Source organism: Cynocephalus volans, chromosome 9, assembly GCF_027409185.1.
Source record: "Cynocephalus volans isolate mCynVol1 chromosome 9, mCynVol1.pri, whole genome shotgun sequence".
Lineage (NCBI taxonomy): Eukaryota > Metazoa > Chordata > Mammalia > Dermoptera > Cynocephalidae > Cynocephalus > Cynocephalus volans.
In genome coordinates, this window is record NC_084468.1 from 64,069,226 (window position 1) to 64,086,380 (window position 17,155).

The window sequence follows — 17,155 nt, forward strand, 5'->3', positions numbered from 1 at the left end:
AAATATATATAGATGGTAAAATAAAAACTTGGCCTGGGGCATGGGATTGGTACTATATTCTAAGATGAGGACCTTGAGAAGGCACAGTCACTAAAACCAGTTTTGGGGGGGAAATTCAAGGAATTTTCTTTTTTGAAATTGTTCACTGTTGGCTTCCCTGGCCTCCAAGTGCCCTGTGTCTTCTATTCTTCCCAGAGAAGTCTATTGATGGTTTCCTAGTTTGAAACTCTATTTTCTAACCCCAAAACACTCTGAAAGTGCAATAACATCATCCTGTATTCATAAAGACGTAAGAGACCGTGACAGTCATTTGTCCCACCTCCAGTCTCACCTAGAAATCACCTCTACACAACGCCTGGTAAGTTCCATCCACACCACAAGCATTCCAAGGCAGCTGATTCCATCTTTTTCAAAGCTCCATTTGGGAAAAAATTCCTCCCAAATTAAGGTGAGAGCTGTCTTCCTGGAATTTTATTTCATTAACTCAAGTTATGCTCTCTAACTATTGCAGAGGAAATCTTTGTTGAAACAACTTTTCAAATACTTTAAATTGATTCTCATAAGCTAAAACTTTCTCTTTCCAGTCACCACCCCAACTTCTTTCCTCTCAGTCCTCCTGTGTATGTGTTTGGCTCCTTCAGTTACCACCAGTCTCCAGCTCCTGGTCTGTCAAGAGCGCCATCGATTTCCTCCTAAGTCACTCACCAGCGGCCTCTTCTTGAGCCCCTTCCTCCTCCACGTTCACAGTATTTGATACAGCTGACCTTCCCGAACCTTCCATCTAAAACCCACCCCCACTCTTGGCTTCCTGATTTATTCTTCCCTTTTCATTCAACTCTGCCAGCTTTTTCTGACTCTCACACCATAAATATGGGTCAACAGATTTACTCTACTTCAAGCCTCTCACCCCACTTTTTTTAATGTGGTAGAATACATATAACAAAACTTATTATTTTAACCATTTTTAAGTATACAGTTTAGCAGTTTTAAGTAAATTCATATTCTTGTGCAACCATCACCACCATCTATCTCCAGAATTCTTTTCAACTTGCAAAACTGAAACTATGTACCCTTTAAACAATAACTTCCCACTCCCCTCTCCCCCCAGTTGCTGATAACCCCCATTCTACTTTCTGTCTCTATAGTTTTCCCTCACTCTTCTTTTCTACAATGTCATTCAGCTTCACAAAACACCCATGGACTCAAATATTTACTGAGGATTTATTGTGTGCCAGGCACTGTGTGAGACCCTGAAATTCTAATCCACTAAATGATTTATTTATATTTTCAGCCCTATTTTCTAACCAGGTAATTGTCCAAACTGTCCAGTAATTAGAATTTTCTACACAATTTTTTTTTGCAATAAACTTTTTATTTTGTAGTAATTATATGATCACAGAAAAGTTGCAAGATACAGAGCATTCCCTACACTCCTCACTCACTTTCAGCTTCCTCTAATGTTATCATCTCACTTTACTTGGCACATTCATCCATACTAAGAAAACAACACTGGTACATGACCATTGATTAACTTAAGACTTTATTCTAATTTCACCAGTTTTTCCACTAACATCTTTTTTTCTTTGTCAAGATCCTTAGTCTCCTCCAGTCTGTCACAGGTTCTCAGTGCATCCTTGTTTTTCGTGACTTCATTGACAGTTTTGAGGACTACTAGTCAGATATTTTGTAGAATGACCCTCAACTTTGGGTTTGTCTGATGTTTTCATCATAATTGAACTAGAGTTATAGATTTTTGGAAAGAATATTACAGTGGCGAAGTGTTTTTCTCATTATACCATATGAGGAAATACATGACATCCACATGTCATTATTAGTGATGTTAAACTTGATTACTTGCTTAAGGTAGGGTTTGCCAGATTTCTCTACTGGCAAGTTACCATTTTTCCTCTTTCACTCTCTATTTTGTGTGTGTGTATATGTGTTAAGAACACGTAGCATAAGATCTACCCTGTTAGCAAATTTTTAGATACACAATACAGTACTGTTAACTGCAGGCACTATGCTGCACAGTAGATCTCTAGGACCTACTTACCCTGTATAACTGAAACTTTGAACCCTTAGACTAATACCTCTCCATTTCCCACTCCCCCCAGCACCTGTAAAAAAAAAAAATTGTTTCTTCTCCTAGAAAAACTTTTTAAAATTTAGATTTCTACAGTCATATCAAACCAGATTTTGGTGGATCTGTGGAGAGGCGTCATAATCTGTATTTTTTACATTTCTTGGAAGTGCAACCAGATTTGGGTTCTACTGCTTTAATTTGAAGCCAGCTTCCATATTTCCAAATACTCATAGAACATTTTAATGTCTCAAAATAGGTTCACATCTCCTCAACAAAAGCAGTTCTCTTTTAAATATGGTACCATAAATTCTTTTTCTCTCTCAGATTAGCAGTCCTGAAGACAGCTTTCTTTCTTCTTTCCTCTTCCATACCTACACATGACCTTTCATTATATCCTATAAATTCTTGCCTTGAAATATATACTAAATTTGTTCCTTTCTCTTGGTCTGGAATCTCCAGGCTAGGTACCAGAAGCTTCCTCTTTACCGGCCCCTGCTTACTCTGCCCTCACCTGATGCACCCTGCACATTAAGACCAATCTAAAACCACTACATTCACTGTATTACTCCCCTATCAAAAATACCAAAATAGCTACCATTATTTTTATTATTATCCATTATTATTCCCTTCTCAAGGAGGACCTCTGACATACATTAGGGACAAACTGATGACCTAATGTCACAGAATGGAGCTTCCATAGAATAAGGTAGAGTTGTAGGGAAAAAGAATGAAGTGCATCCCCTTTTGATTTTCTGTCAGTGTTATGTGATCATAAGTGAATTCTCTCGAATTTGTCATTAGATTTTGATCATTAAAATTTTTAATTATTTAAATTTTGTCACTAAAAGATTAGTGTCTTTTCCAGGTGCTATTGCTACTCTAAAATGGCCCTGGAGCTACCTGCTGATAATAAGCCATCCTCAGTCTTAGAAAGCCTAGCAGTACATGGCTAAGGAGCAGGCAAACAGAACCGTGAAACAGACCACTCATCTGGTCCTCATGCAAGAGGTGGGGCCGGCTCATCACTGAGCTGTGGGGAATAATGTCAAAGGGAGTCTGGATATTTTCACAGCAGTTGAACAAATTCCATAAACGGGAGACCATACAGATTTTAAGATAAATTCCTAACTTGTCATGAAAAGCATGAATTTATCTAAATTACAAAATCCCCTAGCTCCTCTACAAATCCTACAGAGGTAGCACTCCATCAAGAATTCCGGATCCGGACTAATGTCCTCATTTTGGAAACCATGTACTTATCCAGGCAGTATTTTCCTCTATATCACACAAGGCATTGGGTTTCCTCAATTTCTGCTACACAAAAAAAATGGAAACTTGTCCACCTTCTAATGCTTCTACCATTTTTCCCTCTGCCACTATCACAGAAGAATTAACTCAAGTCACTACTTCGTTAGTGAATTTTCCCCAGTCACTCCAGCCCATAATAGATTCTCCTCTGAGATCATTTCTAATCCATACTATGTAATTTAAACTATATTAAAGATTGTACTATTATACAATGTTTCATTTGTGATGATATTTTGATCCAATATATTATGAACTCTTTTCAGAAAGACTTAGACTACCCTTATTAATGTTTAACACAGTTTTAGACCCACTTTAAAACAGTAAAATCTAATATTAGAAGTTTTTCAGATCTGTCTTCCTCATTATCACATGTTTTAGAAACAACGATAGTACTTTCTGTCTACCCATCCAGGACTATGGCATGGGCAAGAGAGTCATGCTTTTGGATAAGTTAATGTTTTGTTGATGGTGGTAGTCAGTACCTAAATTTCATGAACAAGTCTCATTTTATCAGGTCAACTTACTAGGCAAAACCAGGTTCAGCTACCATCTCAGCAAGGAACTGTCTAACAAAAATGTCATTGTTAACAAATCCAAAGACATTAAACATGGAATGCAAAGAGTTGTGAGAGAAGGTGAAGTGTTCTTAGTTTTTGGTTACTGAAGCTAGGAAAGTGTGTGTGTGTGTGTGTGTGTGTGTGTGTGTGTGTGTGTGTGTGTGTGTGTGTGTTGTGTGTTGTGTGTGATGCGTGCGTGCATGTGTGTTGTGTGTGATGTGTGTGTGTGTGTGTGCACTGCAAAGTTTACATCAAGATCTTTGTGATACACTTTGAGAAGCTATTAGTCTAAGAGGACTTCCTTGACCACTGACTCAGATTCATTCACTCAACAAATATTTATTGAGCACCTACTATATAGAAGTGCTGGAATATAACTGTGAACAGACACACAAAAACCTTTGTCATCATAGAGCTTACATTCTAAAGGAAATGTCCAAAGCATTTTGACAGTATGGCTATGAGTTATGGTGGGCAGATTTCTGCCTTCTTTTTTTTTTTGCTTGCCTCCAGTTGTGAATATAATGGCAATTTCTTTTGATTGAAATGCAAACTTTAACACTCCAATTGGCTTAATGAACACAGAGATTCTATTTCTCCTTTTTAGACAATACCTATAAAATAATTTAAAGTTTATTTACATATTCACAAAATTGAAAATATAATACTATACAGAACATTTACTTGCCAATAATTCTGCTAAAATATTTTCCTGCATTCTCACTTTATCCTCAAAACAGTCCTGTGTCCCTAGATGACAGTCACTATTATTATTATCATCATTCTACAGATGAGAGAATGAGGCACAGGGAGGGTAAGTAACTTTCTCAGTGCTACAAGGCAATTATTATGGAATGACAATATTTATGCATGGCTCTTGCTCTTAAAAATCTGATAAAAAAATCTGTCCTCAAAAACTTTTCTAAAAATAATTTATTTTCCATTTTTTGATATTTAGAAACTGCTTCTGACATGCCATCATCATCCATTCTTCCAAAATGACAGTTTTATTTCTTTTTAGTTAAGGCAATTATTAATATAATTCAAATAGATGAGACAACCCCATTTTGATGAGATTAGCTAAAATATTAAAATTACCTTCTAAATATTTTATTTTACTCTGCTAGTGCAGGCTGACTTCTGTGTCTGGTATCAATGTGAGCAAGTGTTGTGAAGCTCTTCATTGAATAAAATTAGGATCAAATTGGCAGGTGAGGAAGAATCTGCAGAGGCATTTTTGGGGGGAAAGTGGATATGCATTTTACTTTTGCAGCTTTATTTTTTGCATGTGTTCCTTTCAAACAAAACCAGTAAAAATAAAACTCTTGAGAATTTTTATCTATTGCCTATTTCATAATGAGTGGGAACAAGAATTTGAAAAATAAGGCAAGAGAAAATTTTTCCATTAATTAGCAGACCCTGACTATATTCAAGAAGTACCCAGAATCAAAATATCAAAAAATTTTAAAAGGTATTGATCACAATTAATGATTTCTTTTGTGCTTTTCTATTATCTATTATAATAACTTGTGCTTATTCAGAACTTTATTCCTGGCGCATTTTAAGTGCTTTATACAGTAACACATTTAATCTACATAGTAGCCTTGGTTCTATTACTATTGGCTTTTATAGATAAGGAAACTGAGACTAAGAAGGTCTTTGTTTTTTTTTTTTTTTTTGACTGGTAAGGGGATCACAACCCTCAGCACGGTGTGGTCCACACCATGCTCAGCCAGTGAGTGCACCGGCCATCCCTATATAGGATCCGAGCCCTGGGCCTCAGCGCTACCAGCGCCGCACTCTCCTGAGTGAGCCACAGGGCCGGCCCAGGCCAAGAAGGTTTAAGAGACCTGCCCAAAGTTTCCAAGCTGGCAAGTCACAGCACCAAGGAGGTCACGCCCCAATGGTCTGGCTCAGAGTCTACACCCTTGACCACCACATTACCCAGCCTTTGGATATGCTTTTTTTTTTTTTTAACCCATTCTCAGTAATAGGCAAGTGGGTCCAACTAGAGAGAATATAAAGCAATGTCGCCCCATCTCCATCTTCTCAGAAAAGCATCCCTTAAGGGTCATAGAGCTGTAAGCAGACCAGGGAGGGTACAGGAGTCACCTCACAGTTTTAAGTTTATTTAAGGATATAGGGTCAGACTAGGATGCCCAGAGTGATGCTAGGCACAGACCGAAATAAAACACCTGGTCTGACCAATACCAGCTGAGCATTATCAGCCTCATGGCCTGGGCCTGAGCTATGAGTAGGCAGGGCTTCCTGGACAGGCTGAAGATCCAGGAGTCCATGAATCTGAGGCATAGCCAGGGCCAGGGACATTGCAGATATATAGATAGAGAAAGCAAAGGTGTAGGAAACAGATGGGATGAAAAATGCTTTTTAAGTAAGTCAGAAGAACTGGGTTCCAATGTTGGTTACCTAGTGTCCTATCTCTTCCTATCTACCTCATTCAGCAACAAATATTTTCTACCATAGTCCAGGCACCCTTACCTCACATTTATAGTTCATATTCATAAAGCCAGAATCTTGAATGAGTTATTTAATTCCTTTGTGCTTCAGGTCCTTCTCTATAAATGGGAATAATCATGCTATTTGGCTCCTGCGTTAGGTGGATAAAGTTATATGCATGAAATGAGCTACTAAGCTTTTAGAACAGTGCCTGCCACTCACACTACATAACTGCTCTGCTATTGTTTTTGTTGTGAAGATCAAATGAGATAACACGCATGAAAATTTTTTTTTTCGTTTATGAAGGTCCCCCAAAATGTAAAAAGTTACTATGTTGGGATTCCGTACAGAAGGTCAAGCAGATATCTGAGTACATAGCAACATCCTGTGTCAGTCACCATAAGAGATGAGACCAGTCAAGTGTCAGAAACCCAAATGACATTTCAATAGGAAGATGGTCACGACCAAATCAAGTCTGGGTCTCCCAAAAGTGCTTCATCCAACTCTGATGACAATTTCCCAGCCTCACTACTGGGCTTTCTACCTTAGAAGGTAGAGTCAGGTGGTCCTCTCCTACTCTGGAAAGGCCTGGACCATGCAGCTCCTAAATCTAACCATTAAGAAATCCAGACAATTGATGGCTATGAAATCTTCCTATACAGTGTTAAATAAGTTAGTAATTCCTCAGCACTAACAAGTCAGACTGTAGTCAGCTTCCAAAGCAAATCTATCTCTACTTCTACAGGAGCCACCAAAACATTTTTTTTTTTCTGTTTAATACTAAACAGAAACCTGTGAAAATAACAACTTGATTACTCACCAATAATGAAAAATATGTGTGTTAAAAAAAATTCTAATCAGACAAGAGAGAAAACCACCCGACACCTCATAGAACTCAAAGGGCACTTTTTAATGAACAATTGGACAGTACCCTTCCCTCCCCGACTTAAACACCCATTTGAAAAGCCTCTGTTTTTACTGATGAATTCTTCCCTCAAACCAAACATGTCAAAAGCATGTAAAAGTCTGAATCCTCAATATATAACATAAGAAACAGAAGAAATGATCTTACTATTTGCAAAACAAAAGTCCTTTTGTAAAAGTATCTCCACCACCGCCAGCAGCAGGTCCCATGTAACACTAGATGAAGGAACATGTCCTTCTACAACATCTCTGAATGGTGGGCCAGTGTTTTCCCAACACGAAATAGAAATATTTTCTTTACTAAATCTGCTGTCTTTTTAATGGCTGGGCATTTTTACCAACAGCCACTTGCAGTCATTCATTCACTGAAGTAATATGTTTTGAGCTCCTCCCATGTGCCAGACACTCTTCACAAAACTCCTCAACAGTAAGTAAAGCTAAAAAAAAATTAATAAAACAATTTTGCAAAAAGGGGAATGTTATATTAGTAACTCATCCTTTATACAATTAGCTCAGCATTTTGAAACAAGAAGGCTGAGTATAAACACTGCTATTCTTTCCATCCTGTTTTGTAATTAAAGCCTCTAGTCTACAGGTGAGCTAAATAATATACTACATATTCTAAGAAAAAAAATGTAAAGAATGAATGAAAGTATTTCATGGCCACTTGACCTTGCTGATAATCAAAGTAGTCATTTGCTCGATTGATGTGAATTAAGATTAAATACCCCATCTCTCTCCAACCATCTAAAAAAAAAAAAACCCTCTCCTTATGTCTTTAAATTCTAGCAATTAAAGATTCATTTGAGCTACCAAGATTCCTTTTTTTAAGATACAAACATGTCTGGGAAGGCTAGCAGTCATAAGCAGTCTTTAAGGAACAAAGTATACCCATTTTAACCAGATTTCTTTTGTCTTAAATTTGACTTGAGGACATTCCTGGCCAACCGACCTACAGATTCTTTCTGGATCTGGTATCAGCTGGGGTCTGTCACAGTTTAAGATTAATTAATAGTAAATTAAGCATAAAGGCAGGACAGGGTGGGGTTGAGAGTGCAATATTTGGAATCACACAAACAAGAATCTGAGTCTCAGCAATATGGTATATTTTAGGGAGTCACTTAATCTCTCAAAGTGTTAGTTGCTGCATCTGTAAAGTTTGTTCATTAATAATAGCACCTACTTCCTGGAGAGCTAGTGAGGGTTAAAGGAGATTCAGCCTTTCTCTCCCCAGTTCCCTAGAGAGAATTAAATCTTAATATACTAAAGCATTCATTGTATCTAATGATTTAACTTCTTTCCTATGCATAGTACTAGCTATGTAACCTCCTTGGGACAATTAAGAAAAGAGTTATTAAAAATGGTTCTATGGTTTAAAACTTGTGGAATCCAGGTTGAGAAAGCCTGTGAGGATCAATAGCACCTAGCATACGGTAGACACGAAACAAATGATTATTATTATTATACTAGGGTAAGTTTAGCTGTAAGAACAGCATAAAAAACCTAGGAAATCAACTCACTGTATGATGATAAAATCATCATATAACTGTAGCAACTGCATAATTTAGTCGTGCATTAAACTCTCCATATAAATAAGGAAAGTTGCTCATCTCAAAAGGATGCTGGGAACTACTTCATTTGAAACATTTTGCACCTGTCACAGAGTAGGTGATTTACGAATATTTTTAACTTGTATAATCGAATGACGGTATTCAATAATTGCCAAATCATACAATATCTGAATTGCAAACCTTAGAAGCATAAGTCAAAATCTGTGCTCCCGCATTAAAGACTCTTGCCTTTTATCCCCTATCTGACGAATAAATAGCCTGAGCTGGAAGGTGTCTTCTGTCGTGCAGATATATTCAAGTATGGTCATCAATTACATAGTGCCTTTGCTGATAACTGACACTCAGTAAATATCTGTTGAATGAATGAAAGATTAAGAATGCACTAGAGTCTGTGGTCGTACCACCCTGAATGCGCCAGATCTTGGAAGCTAAGCAGGGTCCGGCCTGTTTAGTACTTAGATGGGAGGATTCACTAGAAATATTACCTCATTTCTACTTTCCAAAGCCCTTCCAGATGAAGAGAAACCCATTGCTATAAAGATATAATAATGAAACCAAACTCATTTTCTGCTAACCTGATGTTTACTTATATACCGTAATATAGGATTATTGCTATTCTATCCTCTAAGTACATTGCAAATTCAAAAGATTTTTGTAAGCTGACCTGAGAATGTACTCACAAATCATTTTTAAGTGGAACATTTTGTGATGTAAGTTCAAATTATCCATTATAAACAGTAACTTTTGGAACACAAACCATTGGGAAGTCCGAAACTGCGCTCACTGAGGTTAACAAGATGTTGAGAGTTACTGGAACCAGGCTGGGATTTTCATGACATGCCTTTAGAAAGCAAGCAAATGCAAATGTGGCTCAGAATGAAGTCACTACAGGGTGTTCCCTCCTTCTCGCAAGGAAGAAGTTATGGATCGGCTTCTTCGTCATTTAAAGAATCAGAACCAGATACAAATTAAGGCTCTATCTCATCACCCATAATACTCAGAGATGGGCATAATTCTAATAAGATTATTTATCATAAACAATAACAAAACTGAAAAGATAGTACTCAAGTATCTCTTCTTTGGTAGTTCCCTGTCAATCACTAGAATTAAATCCCTATTAATAACTGGAGTTGTTAACAAATAAAACAGTTAAGAAATGTAAGCCTTTTTTGGAAAATCCCATTTTTGGAAAAATAGGATTAAATGATCCAAGATTTTTACTGATTCTATGAAAATGCCTTTAAATAGTTTTAGTAAAATAAAACCAATGTGTATAAAGAATATTAACATATATATAATTTATATTTATGTTAAATTTATATGTATTAGATAAATTTAATTTTCCTATGGTATACCTCCTTTTTCTGTCTTCAACCCCACTCCTCCATAAAATTTCCTAAAGGGAGTAGTACATAATTTACATATGTCAGAATAAAAACTACCCTGTGTAGATCCACCTACGAAATGCTAGATGTATTTAAGGAGCACCTACATAAGCTATTCCTAGTTTAAGTCAAATGTTATTTTGTTTATTTTTTGAAAAAAAAAAATGTAACAGTGCAAAGTACATCATAGTCTAACGAAACCCCCTCCCTTTATAAATGAGAAAAGCATTGCACAGAAAGTTGTGACTTAAAGACATCCTGGAGTCATGGAATGGCAGAGCTGGAACCAGGTCTCATGTCTGCTTAATGCCAACTCTCAGTGTGCTATTCATGGTCACACACACAGGCACACACACACTAGGGCATCATACATCACGTTGCTCACATTCTTTTCAAAAAGTAACTAAAATAACATGTGACTTACATTAGGAATGGGACTTAAAAGTTAAGTGATTATGATAGAAAAAGAACCAATTAATGGAAACAGTGATGCCAACAAATTACCTTTTGGCATTCTGCAAGAAGTAGAGCTTTGAGGGGGTCGAGAGACTGAATTCAATTTCTTAAGCCAATCATTCAACAGGGTGGTTGTACATTTAGGTTACCCTGACTATACAATAGCACTGGATTAGAGTTTTGTTTTGCTTTTTCCTTTCTACCTTTTGACAAGTTTTAAGAAAAAAATAAAGCATTGTGTAAAAGGAGAAGAATGTCTATCAGCCTCAAGTAATCATTTCTACCATGACACTGCTGCTGGCACAGCACCCTAATTTAGGCCCTAATTATCTCATGCCCTGGATTACACCTAGGTGACAATCAGGTCCTCTGGCCCACAGTCCCCTTCCCCTCCTCCCACACTGCACCCCACTGCCAGATTTATCACCTTTAATTCATTATTTGCATCATATCACTCTCTTATTCAAGCCCTGTGATGGTGTGTATTTAACTGCTTATTGATTCATGGCCAAACTTTAAACTGGCTGTTTTGGTTCTTCATGATCCGTCCACCTCTCATAAATGCTGCTTTCTCGTGGCAGGCTGATGGCCTGTCTTTCGAGTAAGGCATTCTCATTCCCCTTACCAACCCTTTATTAAGTGTTTTTTCCCTTGTCTATCTTCCCCCTTTCTCTATTTAGAATCTTACCCAAGCTTGGAGGCCCCCACTCAGGCTGTCTGTGCAGCCTTTCCCCTCTACCCCACCCTTTGCTGTTGAGCTCTCCCTTCTCTGGTTTCATGACTTTTTCCCTAATTGTTTCATATTGTTAGTCTTGCATTCCTAAATTTAACATAAGTTCTTTTAGGAATCTCTTGAGCCTTCCTCCCACCCCTGTCCCTACATACTCTAACATCTTGCTGACTATGGCAGATCCTCCGTGAATACTTTGACTGTCGAACAGTCCAGAGAAGGTGGAGGAAGTGAACGCCAGCTACATCCAAGCAAGGGATTAGCAGTTTCTAGGCCTGAATCTCAGGCTGATTGCTCTTTTTCACACTCCACGTCACTCTACCTCTAAATTGTCACTGACTTCTTCCTCTGCAGCGTTTGTTACATCAATCCCTTCTCTCTAACCATGGTCCTAAGTCTGATCCAACTCCACTGAACTAAAGAATACATTTTTAGCCACCTCTGTTACTGCACAAACGCAGCCAAATAAAAGTTTTCATTTAGATTCCACCTCTTTTTCTTCCATAAGAGAAACCCCCATCCTTTTTCATTTGTGGTGCTTCCTTCTTAGGCTTAAAGATAAGAGTGACATCATGGTGACACTTCAGCTGTGGAGACTGTCCTCCTCCCACTTTAAAGTCCCATGTCCAGACGTCTTTACATCCAACTAAGACTAGAAAATATCACTGGTTTTATGACATTACGATGCTTATTGGTTTTTGTCCACAGTTCCTGGCTCATGCTACTCTCTGGCCTTCTCCTGCCCTTCTTTCACCTGCTCCTTTTTTTCCCTGGGGCAGGAAATTCTCTGCCCTACCCTAGCTGACTGTGGGTCATAGACCCCCACTGCAGGAGGGGCCCTGCCCCATGCCTGGGAGGAAGAAATGCTGCACAGAGAGGCCAAGAAGAACCTGAACAAACAGGCCTTGCTGGGTTTCTCCACCCAGTCTATGAGTGTTAGATCATACCCTTTTTGTCCAGTCATATTTCTACATGGTTGTCCATGCTTAGGTCATGCCTACATAATGAAGCTTCCACAAAAACCCAAGAGCTCAAGGTTTGAGGAGCTTCCAGACAGCCAAACACGGAGGTTCCTGGAGGGTGGTCCACGGGGGGAGGGCACGGAAACTCCACGTCCCTTCTCCCATACTTCACCCTATACGTTTCTTCACCTGTAGCCTTTGTAATATCCTTCATAATAAGCCAGTAAACGTAAATATATGTTTCACCAAGTTCTGTGAGCCACTCAAGCAAACTAACCAAACGCAAGGAAGGCATTGTGGGAACCCTGATTTATAGCTGGTTGGTCAGAAGTTCCAGAGGCCTGGACTTGCAAATGGCATCCGAAGTGAGGGACAGTCTTGGGGACTGAGCCCTCACCCTGTGCAATCTGATGCTATCTCCAGGTAGATAGTATTGGAATTGAGTTGGAGGACACCCCACTGGTGTCCGCTGAAGAACTGCTGGTTTGCTTGCCAGTGGGAAAAATCCCCACACATTTGGTCACAGAAGTTGGTCTTCTGGGTTGACAATTGTGCCAAGTGAGAGCAGAGGACAGTGTGTGTTTTTCCCACTTTCACTCAGTCTTGTTTTTCCAATCCCCTCACTCAGTTTTCCATCCCCCTTCCCAAGTGACTGTGATGCAGAGGCTGTCCTTGAGGTGGTGGGATTTTCCCACCTAAATGCCTACTTGCCACCTCACCACTCTGGAGGGTGCCTCTGAAGTTACAGCTCTCCCTCTGTGGGGGCGACTCCCAAGGAGGCCAGGAGAGCCTCTAGAAGGTTCCAGCCGTCCTGCTGTCCTCCCCCTGGCCAATCATCCCTCATGTCAGGTGGTCCTTAAACGAATAACCCAGGTTTAACCTTCCAAGTGAAAAAAAGTTTCCTTCCCGCAATTTTCCTTAAAATGGGAAATAATCAATCCCAAGTAAAGCATTTATATACATCGAAAGTGCCCTCAATAAAATGTCTTCTCTCATTCCTTTGCTTCTCAGTCACAAAGAGGAGATTCAAGTCTCAGAGGTTGACTACTTTTCTTCCCCAGCTCCTCCCAACTGCCCCAGCACACGCTAGGAAGAACAATCCATCTCCTGGCCATGGCCAGCGGTCTCCCCAGAGGTCATTCCCGTCCTGTCTGTCTCACACACGCCAGGCAAACTGCTCCCCACCTTGCTCCTGGCCAGCATCTTAGGTCAAGGAGCTCCCCTCCTTCTGCCTGTCTCCCTCAGCGTATCCTGGGTCCAGGCTCCCACGCTCGCGCCTTTGATGACTTCCCCTTCCCCCTTCTACTCGCTGGTGGGGACGGGGCCGCAGGGCCCCGAGGACACCCCCGTCCGGCCGGCCTCGGCTCTGCGCGGCGCCAGCGGCGGGCCCGCGGGTTCCCTTCCGCCCTCGGGCCTTCCCACGCGCCCAGGGACGGTCTCCAACAGGTGCAGCCCCAGGTGCCCGATCGATCCTTGACCCTGCGCTCTCCCAGTCGTCCAAGTTCTCCGACCCGCGTCTGCCAGCCCGAGAGCGCCCTCGTGTCCCGATGCCAGCGCGGTTCGGGGTTCGCCCTCCCTGCATCTCCAGCCCCAGACTTTCCTCCTGGTCTCCAGTGCCCAGCACGGCCACTTACCCAGGGCAAGGGCCAGCAGCAGTGGCAGGGAGCTGGCGCCGCTGCCCGGGGCGGCCCGGTCCATCAACCCCGCTCTGCGGGGCCGGGCAGCCCCTCGACGAGTCTCCCTCCTCCTTCTTCGCCCCCTTCCCGGGCCCCGGGCGCCCGAGAGGGTGCCTGGAAACTAATCCCGGAGCCAGGAGGAAACGAAACTACTCCGCAGGCTGGCACCCTGGCTGCAGGGCAGGGAAACACCCAGGGCGGGCGGCCGGCCGGCTCCGTGAGTGTCGCGGGGAGAAGGGAGCCTCCTATTTATCCCGGCTCCTTCTGCACACACCCCACCACAGAGGCGCAGGTCTTGGTCGGGGTAGCCTCCACGCGGCTGCCACCCAAATTGCCCCACACCCATCCCACCCCCAAGGACATATTCGGGCTGCCCTCGGGCCAGCTCACCCACTCCCCCTGCTGGGTCGCACCTGACTGTTCATTTTCCTGCCCCCGGGGGAGGAAACAGGTAGGGAGGGAGCTGTGGGAGAATCCATCCGGAGGGGGTGGCAGGTGCGCGCCTGGCGGGCCTGCACGTAGCGCTCGCTGGCCTCTTGGAACCCACTGAGGGAGAATCAGAGACCCAAACTGCTCTGGAATTCTGACTTCTCTTATTTCAGCCAATGGCTGTTGTCATGAAGAGACCGGAGCCACCATGCACTGAGCTTAACCTCAGGCATTTGACAATGTACAAGCCTTCTCTTACCGGTGCAGGCGATTTCAAAGGAGTCATTGTTGTCTTTAAAAATCTTAGTCTTAGTTTTCACTGTGCATCGTGTTCTAATAACTTGCTGATTATCTGAAGACTTGGGCTCATCAAGATCTACTTTAAAATTTTCATTTATATTTTTACTCATCAATTTACTTATGTATTCATAATATTTTCATTTATTTATTTAATTCATTTAATCTATTCTCTTAATTTTAATTGTATCTATAAAAACAGACTTTTGTGTGTGTGGCTCGCCGACCCCTATCTCTACTTCATCGCACCCCCTCTTTACAGAAAAGTGAAATCTGATAGTTCTACACCAAGCAATTTCTGGAACACAAAGACATCCTCACAGCTTGCAAAGACAGGAGCGGCATCCAATTTTACCTTAAGTCATTAATATAGTTGCCTCCAAGGCAACTAAAAAGGGTACAGCTGCTTCTGTGCTAATCCCTGATTCTCTTGTAAGATCAGTGTGTGTGATTATGCCCCCTCCATATAGAAGTTGTATTTCTATAGCATCCAAAAGTTCAATAAACATTATTTCACATAAAAAATCATGTTTGTCCCTTTCTGTGCATCCCATTGTTTAAATTAAACAAGTTGTTATGCACTTTTCTTCCACAAGTGACATTTCATTTCAAAACCAATTCAAATTATTTTAGTGCCCCAGGTAACCAATATCCAAAAGAATAAAGATCAATTCTTAATAATCAGAATCCTATTCTAGCCCCACTTGACAGCTCATAAAGCATTGGTAGAGAAGGCAGGCATAGGGTTTAGAGAAACCCAAGGTATGGGATAGAAGTTTACCACACCCCAGGTAAAGAGCACAGAAGCGTACGAAGCCAAGGCTTCTTCCCATCCAGCACTCCCACCCTTTCTTTTTCCTTTCTGATATTTCCTCCTCTCCCTCAGAATCAGAGCCCTGTGTTAAAGCACCTCTCACTCTGAGTTGGCACCCTAGGCAACAGCTGTCCTGCTCTCTCCCTCCAACAGAATATTACAATTTTTTTTTTTCCTTTTCCATGGAAACTAATACAAAATAAAGCACACCTAAGCAAAAAGCACTAAATGTTTAAGTATTGTAAAGGGCCAGGGCTTGGTATATTCATCATTCATGCTGTTCAAATGGTAAATTAACTTTTTCAGGCCACTAGAGTATGAAATAGTGTAATTTAATATACTAAAGAGGCCATGTAAATTAATAACCTTTCCTGAGGGCCTTATTTACTGCCAGAAATAAGTACCCCTGAGAATATGCCTTCCAAATTTCCTGGCACCAGAAATCCAGCCGCTTCAAGGTCAAGAGACTTTCCCTTTTCCTTTCTTCCTTTCTTTCTCTCCCTCTCCTTCCTTCCTTCTTTCCTTCCCCTCCCCCTCCTCCCCCTCTTCCTCCTCTTCTTCCTCCATCTACTCCTCCTCCTGCTTCCTCTCTCTCTCTCTCTCACTTATGGGGGAAGGTAAATCTGGAATCTAACCATTAAGTCTGAAAGGGTAGAAAGGTAAGAATTGATCTTCCTTGGTCTTCATTTATGTAACCCAGGTGTGTATCAATGCTCTAGACTGCAAGCTGAGCTCTTACTAAGAATAGAAGAATAGATTAAAGTTACACTGGAGTCACAAGGTGGAACTTGTATCCCCAGTACCCCCAAGCTAGGGATTGCTTGGATGGTGTCTTACCTGTGCCAGGTTTAGGCAGGTACAACCAGTCCTCCCAAATCTGGTATGAGGCTTCAGTAGATTCCTTTAAAGGACGTTTAAGCGTTAGCCTTTGTCTCTTCCCACACAAGGCAGTCTTGAATAGGAACATTCCTCCCCCTCCTCTAGACAGGACAAAATAACCTTGTAGTTATTTGGGAGGCACAACACATAAACAGACACACATATGTGGTGATGAAAAGGAAAACTCTGGAATGCATTCATTCCAGGTCAACATGTATTCTCCAAATAGGAAGGTTTCCTAGTGGTCATTAATATTACTTAATCCAATAAGAGGGTGAATGCAATGATGAAAGACCTTTTTAAAAACACAATGTTTTATAGTAATGATAAACATTATTCATGGTACATTATTAAAAATTAGTAGTACAGTATATAGAGAGAACTTTCAAACACTATTTGAAACTATTGAATTAGTCTCTAAGGAAATGCCAATAAAAAATCACTGTTCAAAATCTGTATTCAAGTGATTTTATTTTACAATCTAATTTTTCTGGAAGAGGGAGGTTATTGGTTTTCCTTTTCTTTTTTTTTTTTTTTTCTTGCCTATTTTATTGTGCCTTCCTCTTCAGTGTTTAGGAGATTCATTTTTTGTGTATGTGTGCTTCAATCCATTTGACTTGCCATCTT

The 17,155-nt window shown here is 40.7% G+C and overlaps 1 protein-coding gene across 2 annotated transcripts in view; it reads right to left on the reverse strand.

Annotated features, from left to right (window-relative positions):
• BTC (betacellulin) overlaps window positions 1-14,400 on the reverse strand; it is a 48,295-nt gene extending 33,895 nt beyond the window's left edge. For both annotated transcript variants that reach the window (XM_063108282.1, XM_063108281.1), the window contains exon 1: window positions 14,068-14,400. In XM_063108282.1, coding sequence (XP_062964352.1) covers window positions 14,068-14,131 — 64 coding nt within the window. In that variant the 5' untranslated portion in view covers window positions 14,132-14,400. The remainder of the gene's footprint in view (window positions 1-14,067) is intronic.
• Window positions 14,401-17,155: the final 2,755 nt, after the last annotated feature.